Raw genomic sequence first — 17,561 nt, 5'->3', positions numbered from 1 at the left:
TTAAAATGTAGTTTCATGCTCCTCTTGCATATGTCAGTTTAGGCCTTTAGCAGATTTATCTATGCATGATGCAAGCACTGTCTTTTATGTCAGTCAGTCGTTGACCACCAAAGAGCAAAGGCTCAAAGCATCTTAGAAGACATCTGGGCTTTATAATACAGGGTAAGATAGGCTGAAGGGGGATAACAAGACTGTAAGGAGAAAGCATGGTGAAGTGTATGGCAGCAGATTCAGTGTCCCACTTTCTGCAAGCCAGTTGCCTTATTCTAAAGGGCTTGGCAAAACAAAGGTGAGCAGAATGTGTGTGGTTGTCTGAGGTGTGCTTCCTCCTCCTTTGGCCTTGACCCTATGTTCCTACAAGTCTTAGGTGCTGGGTTTATGAAAATAGGAGTGGTACAGCAGCAGGTCAGCTTAAGCTCAGTGACTCAGAGAGGGACCCAGAACAAAGGAACTCCTCAAGAAATACCTTCGAGACTAAGTGCCCATCCTGCATGCACCTTGCATGCCTCTTGGCCCAATGGTTATTTTTGATAGGGATCTTTAACACCTTACTGAGGTGTTTCTCAGTGTTCGTGCAGGAAGGCGGTTGATGGTTCTTGTGAAGTTGCAGCTTTGCTGACAGTTGTCTCCTTATCCTCTCGCTGGCAGAGCAGGGGAACCAAAAAGAGCCCAGGAGTTAGGATAAACACATTTATCAACAATGAAAACAACAGTGTACTATCGATATTTTTCCTGTACTAAAGACAAAACACAGCAATATGTCAGCTACTAGGAAAATTACTAGGAAAACTAATTTCAGCTATGGAGGTGTAAGTTCATGGTTTGCAGCCTGAGGCTTCAGCAAATCCAGCTACTCATCCTGAGCAAGTAAAGCTAAGCAAACAGCATACTAAATCATACAGAATTATAACTATGTATCTCATGCTGCTGAAAACTTATTCGTGCTAAACTACTATCTCTCAACACAAGTATTGGAAATTCTGGTTTGATCTGAATGTAGCCAAAACACTTTTCCAGACACGGACTGTCAGTGGGTAGAAATGTGCCTTGGAGAGGGTTGTCAGATGTCAGCCCAAAAGGCAAAAGCTTCTGTCTGAAAGAATTTAAAGGCCTTAAAAGGTAGGGACTAAGGGACATGTTACTGTGGCTTAAGAAAAAAACAACTCCTGAGTCTCCTGGCAGTAAAAATCTACTATGCAGAATCCACTTTTTTACCTTGCCTGTACAGTGGGGAGTATCTGAGAAGGGGGCTGAAAGTGTGTTGTCTGAAAGAGACAAACAGAGCATAGAGAAAGAAACCAGTTGTATGAATGGCTGGCAGGCACTTGCTGCCAACCGAGTGCTGAACAAATAATGTTGTTTTAAATTACTTCCCTGGGTGATGTGCCCCCTCTTAGACAGCAGCTGATGACTACAGGAGAGAGACCACTGTCCTGCAGCAATCCCGTGTTTGGAGGGGAGATACGGAAGAGAACGCAGTTCTGTTCTTCAGGCGTCTTCTCTGGTGAGACCTAGCACAAGCTCTGGCCTGATGGAAAGGCTGACTCGTGACACTGCTGGAGCCCTGTCCCGGGTACCTGGACAGTGTCCTCACTGCTGCGCTGGAGCTGGGCAGAACAAGCTGGGAGCAAATCCCGCGATGGTGGGAGCGGAGGGTGCAGCAGCAGGTGTGCGGAACCCCGTGGTCTTCCCGTACCAGCGAGAACCGCCCGCGGAAGAGCTCGTTCTCTCTTTCACCGCCACTCGCGTGTTCCCAGCCTGGCACTGGGAGCCCGGCTGGCGGCGGGGGGGCTGCGGGGGGCGCTCTCCGTGCGCGGTGCGGGTGCGCGGTGTCCGGTGCCCGCGGCCGGAGCGGCGATGGACTCCCGCCTGCGGGCCGCTGCGCTCTGCGGGACGGCGCTGGCCGTGGCGGGCGGCACGGTCGCGGTCCTCCGGGCCTGGGCCCGTCGGCGGAGCGCGGTCTCGCTGCCCGCACGCTCTGCAGCCGCCGCTGCCGCCGCCGATCAGGTACCGGGGCCGGGTCGGGGCGGCGGGCTCGGCCGCGGGCTCGGGGAACGCCCGCTGGGCCGCCCGGGGCCTCCCGGCGTGGCTGCGCCGCCCCGCCCGTCTCGGGCCACCGCGACCTCGGCCCCGGCGGCACCCGGAGCCGAGGCGGGGCGGTGGCCGGGCTGGGGCCGCTCTCCCCGCTTTCCTGCCCCGCTTTCCTGCCCCGCTTTCCTGCCCCCGAGGCCGGCTGGTGTCCCAGGGATCCCCCATCGCTGCGGCCGTGCGCTTGTGCCGCCGGGGCCCGCGGGCATCTTCAGCTTCTTCACCGCGAGGGGACTTATGCCCTGCCCTCCAGGCCCTTTGTTGAGTCCCCTTCTTTCCCCAAGCCCTGCTAAGCTTTGCTCTTGCCCCGGCTGCCCGGGTAAGTGTGCTGCCCTCGCTTTGCAGGGTAAAGGACACGGTAAGCAGATCCTGGTGCTGGGCCTGGATGGGGCTGGGAAGACCAGCATTCTCCACTCCCTGGCAACTAACCACGTCAAGCGCAGCATGGCTCCCACCGAGGGCTTCAATGCCATCTGCATCAACACTGAAGAGTCCCAGATGGAGTTTCTGGAGAGTGAGTGAACCTGTTTTAGTATCGTGTGCCGTAGGGATCAGGCACATATTTTAATAGCTCAACGTCCCCAGATGCCTGCTTCGATAATGTGAAGCTGTGATTATTTTCTCCTTGGAGATTCTGCTTTCCTACTCAGCCTTTTTGAAGGAGAAGACACAATGGTGTTAGAGATCAGTTTTCATTCAACCCTGACATCCTGGGAATTCTACTCCCAGAGAGAGATGGATAATAGCCTGATTGGGTGAAACCAGAAGAGGTTTCCCCAGTAAGCCCTGTGTTGTGGTCCATAGCTCTTGTACTGCTTCTCCTTGGTGCTCATGCCTGGCAAAGGGCAAGAGTTACAGAGGAATAAATAATAAGTGAATGAAGAGAGGGGGAAGAGAAAAACTTTGTACCCTTTCTGTTCAAAAGCTTCAGAAGTGGTATTTTCTAGTCTTTAAACAGTCTTTGGAATGTCTGTAGCATTTTGTTAAAATTTCTGTACTGTTGTTAGCTCTGATTTTTGGTTATTGTCTGTGCCTGCAGAGGGCATCTGCTGTGATGCCTTTGGTGCATCACAGCTGTTTGAGGTGCAGCTAGCTGATGGGAAAGGTGGAGGTCCTGGGGTCAGGTCACTCCCTGGTACAGAAAGGCTGACATCCAGCCTCATCAGTGCCTGCCTTCTGTGGAGGCAGGAGCTGCTCACTGGTTCTTGGTGTTTCTGCTCTGTGCTGTACCAGTGCTCAACTGACTCAGTTGGCAGCTAGCCCATAGATGCCTCTGTACTTTTAGCAGGTCTGAAGGAGTTGTACTCTTCCCAGGTAAGTTTTTGGGGTGTGGGGATGAGCTGCTTAGACAAAGGTTCATTCCCAATCTTACTACCATAGGAGTCTCTGCAGAGGTTTGGGGAAATCGTCTTTAGAGGGATGCTTGTCATCTGTGCGCCTCGCCTGATATGTAAGAGGGTGTCTCCTACTGGGATGTGCTTTGCCTTTCTGAGCCCAGAGAAACCCACAGTGTCTCTTCTCCTGCCTGGGGATGGTCTGGGCCCAGCACTGCACACACCACAGCAGAACCTGTTGTTTCTGAGTCGTCCTTCCCTCTCTGGTCCAGGTTGGTAGTGCCTGAGATGTGATGGCTGCGATCTGACCCATGGGAAATGCAATGTCTCAGGCCAGTTTCAGCCAGGTAAATCCATGCATGGCTCTCTAATCTGGTTACTTATCCAGTCTGTACCATTGCCTAGTCCAGGGGTTAGCAGCCTGTGCTGTGATCACACGGCACGAGGTGATCAGCAAACAGCAGGGGTTTTATTTTGTTGGCTTAGAGAGGTGGAAAACTGTTCTTTTTCTTTGCACCAGCATACAGATAACTGGATGGTATCTTGTCCACTGGAGGTGGTAGGAGCTCCTGCCTTCTGCTGAGTTCCTACAAGTTTGGGGGAAAAAAATGTTGTCTGTGAGGTTGCTGACCCCTGGGTTATGCTGTGCATGAATACACTTAAAAAAGGGAGCAGTGCTGAGCCCCTGCAGTATCACAGTACAGAATCGGGCTTCTGTCCCAAACATTACATGTCAGTCACAGCCCTTTGCCTCCTTTCCACAGTGGCAGACTTGCACTTCTGCTTCCAGGTATGTTGGGCCACTTGAAGAGGCAGGCATGCTCTAGTGAGAAATGTTACTTCCCTTTCCATATTCTTGAAACTACTGAACCCTTTTGACTTAAGTGAAAGCAAAATTGTTTTGACACAGAACAGTCAAAGAGGGCAATAAAAGATGGCTGTATAGTCAGACAATTTTGAAAAGAGCTCCTGTGATAGAGAACCCCAGATATTATTGCTTTGTAAACTTGCTGCTTTTGAGAGACTCACAGATGCCTTTTGAGCACCTCAGTACTCTTTGAGTGAGTGGTCCTGCAATGTGCCTGAAGACCACCTAGAGACCTGAAAACAAATCTGAAATACTTAATATACTGATAGTTATTCCTTCTATTAACTCAGCAAACTGCTGAATTTTTTGTCCCCAGATGGGAGCAACAATCTCAAACACCTTGCTGCCTACAGTTTCACCAGAGAATTATTTTAAGACCTAGTTTTGAAGGTGAACTGCTTTCCTCTGTATCCAGCAGAGAAGAGCTCATGGAGACATGAATGCTGTGTGAAGATTACTTAAAAGGGTTGCCTGAAGAGTCTGCTGGGACTAGAGTTTTGTCTCTTCCTTAAGCACCTTTGGTTATTGACAAAACTGTGGGAGTTTTGAGCTAGTTCTTAGTGTCATACAAATACAATGAGAGCCCTCCACACCTCAGAGCTAAATTTCTCCTTTGGAAATTGTACACCTGCTTTGTCCTAAAATGAGATGGGCATTTGGAGATAGCCTATATGGGGACGTTTGGTGTTTATGGACACTGAACCATTTTCTACTCTCTTACTTGCTTGAGATCAAGAATCAACAAGGCAGAAAGCAACTGTAAAGAAACTGAACACAGAATCCTCTCAAAATAAGAATAAAATGGAAAGAAGTTTTTTTCCCCCAGAGCATACACATATGCCGTCATGGGACCTGACTGGGGAAAATAAAGCTGTTTTCAGTCTCATGTACAGTAGCTCAAATACTTTGAGGTTTTGGTAATCCAAATATCTTGGGTTTTTGGCACAGGGCCTGCTGTCTGCACCTCTGAGAGCAGTGCTGTTGAATTACTTGCTGAGTCCTGTGCTGCTGTCTTCTCTTCCAGTAGGGGGCAGTGAATCTCTGCGCTCATACTGGAACATGTACTTGCCCAAAGTGCTGTTGCTGGTCTATGTCGTGGACTCGGCCGATCACGCCCGACTGCCTGTGGCGAAACAGCTGCTTCATCAGCTAATCCAGAACAACTCCACCCTGCCTGTGGTAGTTCTGGCCAACAAGCAGGTAAGAGTTCCCTGCTGCTGCCACAGCTTGGGCTGGCAGCAACTTTGGAAACAGCAACAAAGCCTTTCAAAAGAGGCTTCATGCCTTTAAGGCGAGCACATGGCTGGGAGTCTTTCTGACACACCTGTTGACCACAAAACAAAATAATCTGAGGTTGTTTTGGATCTGCGAGATGCAGGTCTTGTGCTTGGTGAAGATGCAATCAGAGCTGTGGGTAGAAACTGCTGTACAGTTGCAGGATTTGGGAGCTTCAGAGAAGACCGCAGTTAGATCTGAAGTTAGGTTTCTGTTCTGAGTATCTGCCTAGAAGTACCACTTCACCTAGGAGCAGCTAAAGAGTGAAGCACTGTTGTTTGCCTTCAGGCTGTCTGGTTGGTTGCTCCTAAGGCTGCTTCTGAAATCTGAGAGAAAGAGCAGCTTTCCTCACAAGGCAGTGCTTCCTCCTAAGATCTTTGTGGAAGTCTCAATGAGTGGTGGTGTACCTGGAAAAGAATTGGACCTCTGCAACAGTCAAATGACAGAAGAGCCCAAGGGTTTTAATCACAAATTCTCTTTTACCAAGGTTGCGTGCTCAGTTTGCTCTACGTTGTTATCTCCTAAATTTCTTGTAACTGAGGCCCGTTACTAGTAGTCATTTCTGTTACTCTTGAACACAAGTGCAGGCTTGGGCTTCATCAGACTCAAATGCATCAGGAACACCGGTGGCTGAGAAGGCAGGCAGGGCATGACTGTTGTATATTTGCCCTATTCTTGTAACTCTTTGCTGGGCACCTGGGTCTTGGGCCACCAGTGCTTTTGTCTGCCTTGTGCAGGTGGTCTTACATAGATATCAGAAACAGTGGAATTGGTGTAGAAATAGAAACAACTGTACCCGTATTCAGGAAGAAGTTAGGTTAGAAATTAACTCTTTTCCCCAAGGCATTTTAGGACATGGGAAGTGACCTCATAAAAGGTACAAAAGAATGGTGCCCCAGAGCCTTTGAGATTCCCTCCTGGACAAAAGCAGTGGCTCAAAGTAGGAATGGTGCCACTACTTCTTGCAACTAACAGGGTTGTTTTATTTTTGTGTAACAGGACCTCGAAGGTGCATATTGCATCACTGATATTCACGATGCTCTGGCTCTGTCTGATATTGGGGACGAGAGGAAGATGTTCTTGATTGGTACCCATGTGGCAGAAGATGGCTCTGAGATCTCCTCCAGCATGCAGGATGCCAAGGAGCTGATAGGGCAGCTGGTTTTGGAAACACAGTGACGGCTCTTTTCTTAAAATAAACAGGTGTTTGCAGCTGAGGGAGAGCACATGTTAGTATGTGGTCAGTTTGCAGTGTGGCAGCTGAAGTTAGCAGATATGCTTTGCTGGTGGGTGTGGAATTCCTCTGAAAGTGGGATCTAGTTGGTAAGAAAATCTTAATTTATAGTGGTTTGAAAATATGTTTGAGAAGTAGTCTATTTTTAGCATATTTGTAGGAGAAAAATATTCTGTCTCTCAGGCAGCAGATTTAAGGGAAAATATAGCTTAGATGGGCTAGATAACTTCATGGCAGGTGGGAATCAAGCACTGATTTCCATGGAAGAAAGTTGCATCCAGTGAATTTAACATGGCTTGATGTCTCAGGTTAAAGTGAAATATGTTTACTTCACAGATTTTACAGAACCCTTTTAACAGTGGTGTTCTGTTAAAAATGAGACCTCACTTCTTGACAGTGTCAGAAATTTAAAGTGCTGCAGCTAGTGTTTTTGACAGTGACAGTTCTTGTTGTGTTGGACCCAGTTGTTATGGGAGTGGCAAATTGGTAATCTGGAAATTGGGTTGGTTACTACTTCTTTAGTGGGTAAGAACAAGAAAATGAAAGCAGTAATATATTGTTTATTTGCCTACAAGCAAAAACCCAAAATTGTGTAATTTGAGGTAGTGACTGGTTGCTTTTAAGTTAAATTGGCAGCAAAGGTGGGAGACTTGTCCATCAGGTTGAGCAGCTTATTTAAGCTTAGTCCAAGATGTCCTTGAGCAAGTAGTCTTATTTGTGAAAACCCTGTTGTTTCTTGACGGTGGTTTCTGTTAGCATAGCAGGTGAGGGAGGTGACAAGCTGCTGAGGAGTGTCACTTTCCCAGTGTCCTCCTAATTATACTCCAAGGACATGACCCAGGAGCAGTCCTGTAAAGGACCTGTTTTGCACCCGCATCTATTGTACGAGGCTTTTACGGTTTTGTCCTTTGTAACAGATGCATAAAGCAGAAAATTCCACCCTAAACACGGGTCCGGGCTGCTCTTTTCTCTTCCAGCTGGGGAACAAGATGTTGGGGTGCGGGAGGCCCCCTGGGCCGGCCAGCAAGACAGGGCCCTTGTCACCCCTTGTGGGCACAGGCCGGGGCCGCGCCCGGGCCGAGCCGGGCGGGGCGGGCGGAGCCGTTGGGCGGGGCGGGGCGGCCATGGAGGCGGCCGGGTGCCTGCACGGTCCGTGCGGCCTGCACGGTGCTTGGGGCCGGGACGGCCCGGGGCTGGCCATGGAGGCGGCCGGGTGCCTGCACGGTCCGTGGGGCCCCAGCGGCCCGGAGCCAGCCATGGGGGCGACCGGGTGCCTGGACGGTCCGTGCGGCGTGCACGGTGCGTGGGACCCCAGCGGCGCCGGGACCCCCGGGCGGGGGCGGCCCCTCCACCCGGCCCCGGTGGGCTCGGGCAGGGATGGCTCCCGGGCACGGTGGGCTGGCTGGCGCCGGCAGGCCTCGGCCACAGCGGCGGGACTGCGGGGTGCCGGCCCCGGTTCACGGCCATCGCTGCCGTCAGGGCACGTGGCTGGTTTTCCTGTAATCCCGTATCCCACACCCCCTGGTTGTTTTACTGGCGCCTGGTGCCAGTTTAATACAGCTGCTATTTCCCCGAGGCTCTGGAAACCTGCCCTGGAAGCTGCTGAAGGCAGTCATAAGGGGTGGCTGTAGAGTCAGGTGGGAGCCTCCGGGCTGGTGACCACTGGTGCTTGCAGTGTTCTGTCCTGCAGCCTTGGGGGCTGCCAGCATCATCCCCCCGTGAGGAGCAACCACTGGAGAGGAAGGTACCAGGGAAAAGCAGTACGAACATCTGCTGAGCAACTGTCCTGAGGAGATGCACAAACTTCATCTGCCATGTGATTATTGCACGCTTAAGGGCAGGCAGCCCAGGCTCTAGGTGTTATCAAGCTTTTAAATTCACCTGTTCTTGTCTTTGCAGTGTCAGATTACACACCTTGCATGTGGGTGTACCCACGCAGCAGGTAAGAAGCCGTCCCCTCCTGGCTGGGTGTTCAGGCCAGTGCCCCATGTCTCTTGAGAGGGCTCAGTTGGGGATTTACACCAAGCAGTGAGTCAGTGTAGTGGATGACACTGTGATAAATGCTTGAGGGGAAATTATGTCCAGTTTTGCCCTTACCTCAGCTTCTGAAAAACATCCAACCCTCCTGCCCCTTTAAAATGGAAGCTGTGACTCTTTGCTTTACAAGGAATTGATCTCAAAAGGAGTTGATCTCCCTTAAGCAATGAGTGTGTGAATGCTCAGACAGTGCAGGGGAGGTGTTTCTGTGTCTGGCTGAAGCAAGGCCTTGCTGGGAAGCATAAACAGGCCCAAACAACAAAGGCTCCACCAGGGCTGTCTTGTCAGTGAGGTGGTTTAACCCCTTCAAGTTGCAGAGCTGCTGAAGGTACATCCTGAGTGAGGACGCCTGTCTGTCTAGAGCTTTTGCCACGATAAATGTAATCTTTCTTTTTGTAATTGGAAAAAGAACAAAAAAGGATTGCCAAGTGAGTTGAGAGACCTGATCTGAATGTATGTGTGCCTCATTCCTTGGCTGGATCATGATGCAAGCTTTGCACAGCATTGTGGGGCACTAGGGCCATGTGCACTATGTTGTGCTAGATTTGGCTGTGGCTGTGTGCTGGATCTGTGCCAGCAGCTGAGGAACAGCAATGAGCCTGCTTGCAGAGATAGGGCCAGCTCTGCAACACAGCTAGGCTGGGGGGAACCTCTGTGTGCTAATCCTTCACCCCCTTGCAAGGAAAACCCTCTGGGGACCCGCTTGGGACTAAAGAGCTTAAACTGGGTTTTGGCTCCTGAAATGACGTCTGCCTTCCTGACCGTGTCCTGTCTTGAACTGGTGGCAGGGAGCCAAAGTCCTACAGGCAGCTGCCTCTGTGGGATCTCAGCAGGAGCTGCGTTTGCAGCTCTGTGGCCCAAGTTAGGCGTGACAGGCATCTCATGCAGTGACGATGCTGTAACAGCAGCCTGCCATTTCAGGGATCTCTGTGGTGCTGAGCTCTCTGACAAGAATTTGCCAGGGCTTGGCATTTTACTAGCAGTATTAGCCCCATCAGAGAAACCACAGGTGTGTCCCCACAGCACAGATTGTTTTCTGTTGGCAAGTATCTCTCTCTGCTGGTGTCCTTGCTCTTCTCTAGGGCCGTGCTGCTGCATTGTCAGGTGGTATGGGGCAGGGAAGCAATGCCTCAGGCTTCCACCTTCTGTGTTTTTTCCATGGTGGAGCACTTCCACAGCTGCCTGCACAGTGTGGTTGTTCACCAGCTGGCTGTGGGTAGGCACCTGTGGCCCCAGTGGGTGGGTATGGGCTTGGTCTGTGACATCAAGAAGTTGTGTAACACACTTGTGGCACTGGATTATCTTGTTCTCCTCTCAGTACCAAGGCTCATGAAGTTCAGGCACTTCCCAGTCACTGGGACTTCGGGCCTCAGAAGTGATACCTGATCTTCATGAAAGGTTTTGGTCTGTTGTATATTCAGTAAAAACATTTCCAGAGCTGTTCCTAGGGCAGAGACTATGTACGTTCCTGTGTCTATACAGCATCTAGGACCTCTGTGCTAAATGGACTGAAATAAAATGTGCTCCTAAAGCCATGTGGAAACACAGTGCTGTCCCCATGGTGCCTTTTATAAATCATGACGTGGTGATAACAGGTGTTTGTTCATCTGGGCTCCCATAGGCTGGGAGATCACCCTTCTTGTACCTGTTTTATGGTATGTTATTGACCAGAAAAGTTCCTTCCCACCCTTCAGCCATCAGTGGAGGCAGAATTGCAAATTTGTGTCTCTTCAGTCTAAGAGAAAACACAAAAATTCATGGGCTGGTGAGTTTGCCAGATTAAATGGGTGGAAAGTACTTGAAGAGAGAGGTCCTTAAACACACTCTCTCAAGGGAAAGGAGGCAAAAGCACAGGGCTTTGAGAGTGTTTGTATGGCTTTGAGTACAGCAGTAGCTTCTTTTATGCTTTGTTGGTTTAACTGTATGGTTAATGGCATGTTTGTCCTTTTCTACAATTTTGGCAGGATAGAGGTACTTGCAGACCCCAAGCCACTATTTAGCCAAGTCAGCAGTCCCACGTAAGTAGGTGTTCAAACAGACTTGCTCAAGGGCTGGGGACTGATGGGACTCAGCCAGAGCAGACCCTTGGCTATTGTCTTGCTACTCCTTTCCCCTCTGCTCCTAGAAAAGCAGACTGAGATGTTCCATACTTGAAGGGCTGCCTTCAGTTTGGTCTTTCAAGTGCTCAATCAAAACCCTGGGCTTGACCCGACCCTTGCTTTTGTTGCCCTATCTGATCTGAGCTGCCCAGCTGAGATGTTGTGGGATAGGATGGTGTGTGGTGCAGGGTGACTGGGCCATGGGAGCCAGGCTGCTCTGTCCTGGAGGATACAGCCCAGCTTTAGGAACAGAGCTGCTGTCTGTGTGATGTGATCAAACTACAGCTTGACAAGCCAGGGCAACAGTCTCGTGATAACATCTCTTCTCCGTTATCTGTATGGGTCTTGAATAAAGGCTCCACAAACCCATTGCCCTGCTGTTCCTTGTCCCAACTACCCCAGTACCCTCTCCCATCATGGCCTCTCAGTGAGGGATGAGCAACTCCAAATTTGCCCTGGGCACAGGAGAGTAACCACTAACCTGCTGTAAAACCTCACCCACTTTCCATAGCACACCCTGACTGTAAAGTTGTTACTATTTTCACTGTCATACCTGTGGTATAGTTGGGTGGTAATGGTGAGGCAAAAGAAATGCAGTGATGAAACTCCTCCAGGGGTTTCAGAGATGTAATGAAAGGACCCTTTCTGCACATCCACTGGTAACTAAAACCTATCACTTTAAGAATCTTTTCCTTTTAGTTGACAACAACCAGCAGGAGAGTGTTGGGAAATTCAGAGCCATGAGGAGAATGCTCAGGGGGTGCTAGTGGCACTTTGCAGGTGTGGGGAGCTATAGGGTGGGTGTGTGTGTAGGTGTTCCATCCTAGGCAGGGAAGGATAGCCCCAGCAAACACATTTCACACATGTGCCTGCTACTAAAATTCAACAACCTTGCTGTTCCTGCTAGGCTTGTATGGGGAAACCAAGAGACAATATGGAGTCTCACACCTGGTGCTATGACAGCTCGACCATCTGCAAGAACCTTGTATCTGTGCAAGCCTAAGAAAGATTTTACCAAGTATGGGCGCAGGTCAGTGATGTGGTAGCAGATCTTGGAGAAGGAGGCAGGTCAGAGCATATTCTCTAGGGGGGTATACTGGCTCCCAGGGAAAGGGGAGATGCCATCTTCCACTTAAACCTCTGCTGTCACTGCATGGTGTAAAAATTAGATAATGTTTTGGAATTGAAATGAAAATTGATGTAAAAAGTATAAATTACTGTGGTGCTGCATTACTTGAAGCAAGTAATTTGTAGCTCTGTTGGAGAAGATGAAGCTCTTTTGGAGTCAAAGTGGTGGTTGCTAGTCTGTGAGAAGTCCTAGCAATGAGAATGGAGATGAAACTACATTGCATTCCTGGCTTTCCTCTACCTGAAGGAATGTCAAGACATGCATGTCTGTAGTTTTCTCCCTTCTGCCACTATCTCCAATTATGGTCTCTCATCCTCCTGAGAGCTACTGTCTCTTGCTAAAGGTGTCCATACAACAGCACTTACTGCCTTTCTTCTTACCTCTTCTTCCTTCTTCCCTGGTGATGACAGGCATATTCCAACAGTTATGCTTGTTTGAAAGCTGGATGAACAAGGCACTAGGGGAGACACCAAGATGAAAGGAGCTAAAAGGGCACAAGGTGCTATCAAGCCATTGTAACAAAGAGGTTTCCAAATTGGCAGAGCTTACCAACATAAATGCTGCTAGATGTTGTGGAAGAGCTTCAGGAAAAGCCTAGACTTTGAAAGCAGTGCACCAAGAGTGCTTAAAAGAGGACTCTTCAGATGCCAACATTATTTAAAGTGAGGAAATCTCAGGTGTAAATGCCTGTTTGTTCATGGCTTTTCCATGTGCTTCAGTGCCAAATTTTGTTCATGCAGCGGGCATGGATGTTTAACAGATTTAGGTTACCGTCCACAAGGATCATGTTCTCTGTCAGTTGCCTTTTGCTAGCTCTTCTGTGCTGCTCCTCAAAAATCTTTCTTTCTGTACAGTTGCAGACCAGTAATTGGTGGGAATCCCCTGCTACCGAAGTATGGCTACCCTTCTGAACGGCTGCTGAGGTTGTCTGAACCTAAAAAATACCTCCCTGCTTACCTGGAACAAAGGTGAGAGGCTAGAAAGCCTATAGGGTGCTATGGGTAGAGCCTAGAGTCCTGTAGCATCAGTGGTGTCTAACAAGTGCAGGAACAGAGGATGGGTAAACAGAGGGCAAAAATGCAGAGCAGGGTCTCTGCTGGGATTAGAACTTCTGGATTCTCTCATGGGATGAGTTCTACATTGGAAATGGCCACAAGACAAAGCTGCCTTCTACTGCAGCAAATGTGAGTCTTAGACAACCCAGCTGCTGCCAGATTGGAGAGCATCTGTGAGTGCCAGTGCCATGACTCTGTGCTTCCAGATCCCGTGAGACCCCGGAGTGGCCTGTGTCCCTGGCTGCACAGAACTACAATGCCTCCAAGCGGATACTGCAGCTTGCCCAGCCAAAGGGGTTGCACCCAGACTTCATGCCGCCCAGAGAGGTGAGGAGGAGGGTACAGGGATGCAGCAAACTGTCCTGTGTCCCACCCCTGGATGTGCCCAGTGTATGGAGGGGAGAAGCTGCCTGGTTCTGCTGCAGTTTATGGCACTGGAAGAAGCTGCCTTTTCAGAGAAGAATGTTGTCTTTGCAAATCTCCTGCTGGGAGACAAAAACCAGCCAGGTTGGAGCAGCCTAGTATAGCAGGAGAGCCAAGGGAAGCATCTGGGCTACATCCTCTGGGAAAGTGGAGAAACCTGATGGAAATGGCATGTTTAGCTCTTAGGGAGTAGTCATGTTTGTAGCTGGGCAACTGTGCTCCTATCTGAGTACACAGGGGGCATGCGATTGCAACTACTGTGTGTATTTTAACTACATTTTGCCAGAAGCCTAATTTATATTTCTGAGCTTGTTCCTTTTAGGTGGGTCATTGCTTTGGCAGGGGTGAAAGGGCTTGGAGCAATCTCAGATTACACTGATTTCCATGGCAAAGACTAGGTTTTCTGGATGCAGCCTCTGGGGCTGGGAAATGGGAGTCTGGGCTGGAGCAGGACTGGGCAACAGTAACCCTGTGAAAAATTTTGGAAGTCCCCTGCTGGAGAAGTAATCACATTTTCTGTAAGAATGCAGTTAACCATAGCAGCAAATTTACTCTGAAATCTGAATGTCTCTCCTTAGCAGGGAAGTTATTTGATTTGGGCAAGAAGATGAATATAAAAAACATGGAAGGAATTTCTCTGTACTTTTACCTGACTACATAGGCTCTCATTACAGGCACTCCCCTCCCGGCTCTGAGTGGGCAACAGCTGGGGAATCCGTATAGCGCCAAAATGACTTAACAGTTCAGGTGGAAAAAAATAATGGATTCTGGAAAATTAAGAGTGACCATGTATGGGTCATGGTCACCCCAGGGAGGGTGCTGGGATGTTCATCCCTGTGGAGAGGGAGCATGTCCCTGTGGGCTGCTGTACAAGCTCTGTGTCTGCACGTCCCTCCCCCATTCTGGGTCCGTGCAGGTGCCAACCCAGGTTTCCAGCTTAGCAGTCTCGGCCAGTGCATCGGCGCGGGTGCAGAAGCTGGCAGAGCCCTTGATCAGGGAGATGACCTGCTGCACTACACACACCAAACCTGGTGTTGTCATGTCTCCGGTAAGGCAGCATCACCCGACATGGATGGGACTTCTGGCAGAGGAGTGGGCACAGGTGCTCAGTCGCTTGTGGCTCTCTTCATGTCAGCCCTGGATGTGCTGCTCTCCGTGAGGCTGGCATAGCTGCTTCCTGAGCTGGAAAGCAGGACTTGTGCTCCATTCAGAGCATGAACTGACTCCCAGCACATATCCCCAGAGAATGGCAGAGCTGTGCCTAACCTGCACTTGTAGGGATGGGGATAGGTGGACAAGTGCCTAACTGGGATCTCCAGTGCTGGGGGTGGGTTGGACGAAGGGCTGTGAGTAACAGGAGGCTGGAGGGCAGGTTGTGGGACTGACGAGGCAGTGGTTTCTTCTTCTACAGTTTGCCTGGTGCCAAACACAGCTGAGGATATGATTGTGTCCCATCTGTGTGCGGTCAGTGCCTGTGAACCTGGTAACTCTGAGCTGGTTGCAGGCTGAGCACCCTCGAATGCCAGGAGCATCTCTAAAGGCCTTCCTCCCCATTCTGCCACAGGTTTCCACGTCATCTCGGAAGGTAATTGCAAGCCCTCGGACCATTGAGCTGTCAAAGCCCAAACAACTCCACCCTAAGTTCATGCCCGCGCGGGATCCCGAGTGGCCTGTGACAGAGGCTGCCAAGCGTGCAGTGGCTACAAAAAGAATTCTGGGGCTGGCCCAGCCTTCCTCAAGGTAGGTACTGCTTCCCTGTCCTGGGAAAACGATCAGCTGCCAGCCCATTTTGTGTGGCTCATGGCACCTTGTTCATTTGTGTTTGGCCAGAGAGATTAGGCCAAGATTGGGAAGTGCTCTTCCACTTCCAAAATGCCTGGGTTTTATATATTTGGGTGAGTTAATGCTACCTGGATTGCGGTTTAAAAAGCCCTTTTGAGGTAGAAGGAGAGTCAAAAGAGAAGAAACAGGAACTCTTTAATTCCAGCAGAATTACTGGTTGGGACTTGTTATTAATTCCAACTATAAAAAGCAACCATCTGGCAAAGGGCAGAGTGTAATACACTCCTGTTGCCCAGCATGTTGCAGCTGACCTCAGCCCAGTCTGCAGGAAGTGCTGGGAGGATGTTTCACAGAGGGTGGGGGAATGCCTGGCTGTAGTGGCTGTGAGAGATACTCCTCTCCTGACGACAGCATTGGAGGTGTGATGCCTTTTGTCCTCCCTTGACAGGGAAGGGCAGGCTTAGGCAGAGGTGTGGGAGCTTGCAGGCAACTGACAGCTGGCCTTGCTGCAGTCAGGATTGACTATTGCCACCCTCTCTCCTCCAGACCTCGTATGGGCTTGACTGCACTCGACCCAGATGCGTTCAAAGTGAAAGAGAGGGCTCTGAAGGCGGTTTGTACTCCACGGCTCGCAGAACTAGCTCAACCAATTAAGCGCTAAGCTCCTTCAGAAATGCTCCTGCCATCTGCCCACATCACCCCTTGGAACATCACTCTCTCTGGCTGTGCTGTGGCTGGAAAATCACTCAGCAGAACGCTTTCTGGGAGTTAAAATAAAATCATCATTCCTTAAGAATAGTCATCAGGGAAAATAACAGAATTCAACTTAATGGGGGAAGACTCTCTCCCTAGGATGGGTTATGTCTGGAGTTTCTCTCTTGATTGTTTTGCTGTAATAGTTTAAGAAGTAATGAAACAACTGCTGGGGGAAGGCAGCACAGGAACTGTCCTTTCAGGAAGGGAAGTGTGGCAAACTAAGCTCAAAAGCACACACTAAGTTGATGCAACACAACTCCTGAATTTAGGTTTAAAACTTTTTGCTAAAGTTTTAGCAAAACTTTAGTTAGCAAAACTTTTGAGTGTCAGTAAGAAGATCTTCTTACTGACACTCAAAAGTTTTATGCTTGTGACAGAAGTAGAAATGCAAAAGGCTACAATGTATGTTGAGTTGGCTTGGATTTGGGACCTGTGTTCTCAAATGCCTGGAGAACAGGCAGATCCAGTTACCTAGGTGGGTTAAAGCTATGTGGTTCAGATACTCAGTTGTGTAACCCTGGGCAAAATAAGAGAGTTCTGCATTGGGATTTTTGGAGCCTAACTCAAAAAAGCAGAGGTCCCCTCAGTGTAAGAGAGAAGGCAAGTTGCAAAGGCTAAGCAGAAAACAAGTATTGATGCCAGTGTCTGCAGACCAAATGCTGAGCTCCAGTCAGGTCTGTGGGTGAGTCAGTTTGGCAGCTGGATTGCAGGGGAACAACACAGCCTGTGCAGGGCATGACATAAAGGGAGAATGCTTTTATCTGCTACCTGCAGGGTCAGTGTGTTTTGCACTGGCCGCCCAACCACTGGTGACAGGCTGGAGATACTGAGGCAAGAGAGATGCTCACCAGTAAGGGACAAAAGCCACAAATGAGAGCATATGGCAGTTTCAGAGCCAATGTATTTTAATCCTTCCTTTGTTAAGCTGATTCTCCTTCCAAAGGAGTAGAGGCAGGTGACCACAAACCAGAAGGGGATTAATCACAGGATCCATTAATTGATTCAGTAATCCACTAAGCAGAGGACTTTTGAAGCCTTTTGAACAAGGTAAGGTCACTGGGAAATTGTGCTGGTTATTTTTAGACCAGGCATTGTCCTGTGCCAGGAAGGATGAGAGTCTGGACTTCGTGCAAGAGCCCCAGTGCAATTGCATTCCTCAGGCTTGAGAATGGCCAGGGGAGACGGGGGTCTCCCCCTAAAACCCCCATGCTGTGGGGGAACCCCAGCACCACCATCCTCTGCCACCCCAGGGATTAGGAGGTGTGTGGGGCTGTGTGGGCTGCCATGCATGGACCCACAGGTGCCCTAGGAGATGAGGCTGCCCATGGCTCTCCCATGGCAAAGGGAAAACCCACTGTGCCCACTGAGGTTGCCTGGGAGAAATGTTGCCCTTCCAGAGGAAGGAGTCTGCCTCCTGTCATGGGGGCAAGGAGCACAAACAGGACAGAGCACAGCTCCTCTCATTAAAAAATGTTGGGTTT

The 17,561-nt window shown here is 49.8% G+C and overlaps 2 protein-coding genes across 4 annotated transcripts; both read left to right on the top strand.

The window, feature by feature from the left end:
- Window positions 1-978: 978 nt before the first annotated feature.
- On the top strand, window positions 979-11,935 carry ARL9 (ARF like GTPase 9). 3 transcript variants are annotated; one of them, XM_071431689.1, is made up of 5 exons: window positions 979-1,667; window positions 2,434-2,602; window positions 5,315-5,490; window positions 6,565-10,854; window positions 11,843-11,935. In XM_071431689.1, the coding sequence occupies exons 2-4, from the start codon at window positions 2,533-2,535 to the stop codon at window positions 6,742-6,744; spliced, it is 426 nt and encodes a 141-aa protein (XP_071287790.1). In that variant the 5' UTR covers window positions 979-1,667; window positions 2,434-2,532; the 3' UTR covers window positions 6,745-10,854; window positions 11,843-11,935. The 3 variants fall into 3 exon arrangements, with proteins under 3 accessions (XP_071287790.1, XP_071287789.1, XP_071287791.1); XM_071431688.1 differs by lacking the exon at window positions 979-1,667 and adding an exon at window positions 1,690-2,007; XM_071431690.1 differs by lacking the exon at window positions 979-1,667 and adding an exon at window positions 3,695-3,769 and having other exon boundaries at window positions 2,541-2,602.
- Window positions 10,903-17,129, top strand: SPMAP2L (sperm microtubule associated protein 2 like). The gene is made up of 5 exons (XM_071431687.1): window positions 10,903-11,965; window positions 12,919-13,032; window positions 13,326-13,446; window positions 15,107-15,282; window positions 15,871-17,129. The coding sequence occupies exons 1-5, from the start codon at window positions 11,799-11,801 to the stop codon at window positions 15,983-15,985; spliced, it is 693 nt and encodes a 230-aa protein (XP_071287788.1). The 5' UTR covers window positions 10,903-11,798; the 3' UTR covers window positions 15,986-17,129.
- The last annotated feature ends 432 nt before the right edge of the window (window positions 17,130-17,561 follow it).

The sequence above is a fragment of the Agelaius tricolor genome, unplaced genomic scaffold (genome assembly GCF_023055355.1).
Source record: "Agelaius tricolor isolate 1412-34295 unplaced genomic scaffold, bAgeTri1.0.p SCAF_8, whole genome shotgun sequence".
NCBI classification, from domain to species: Eukaryota; Metazoa; Chordata; class Aves; order Passeriformes; family Icteridae; genus Agelaius; species Agelaius tricolor.
Note: the sequence above shows the minus strand (reverse complement) of the source record. Positions and strands in the feature narration are given on the sequence as shown.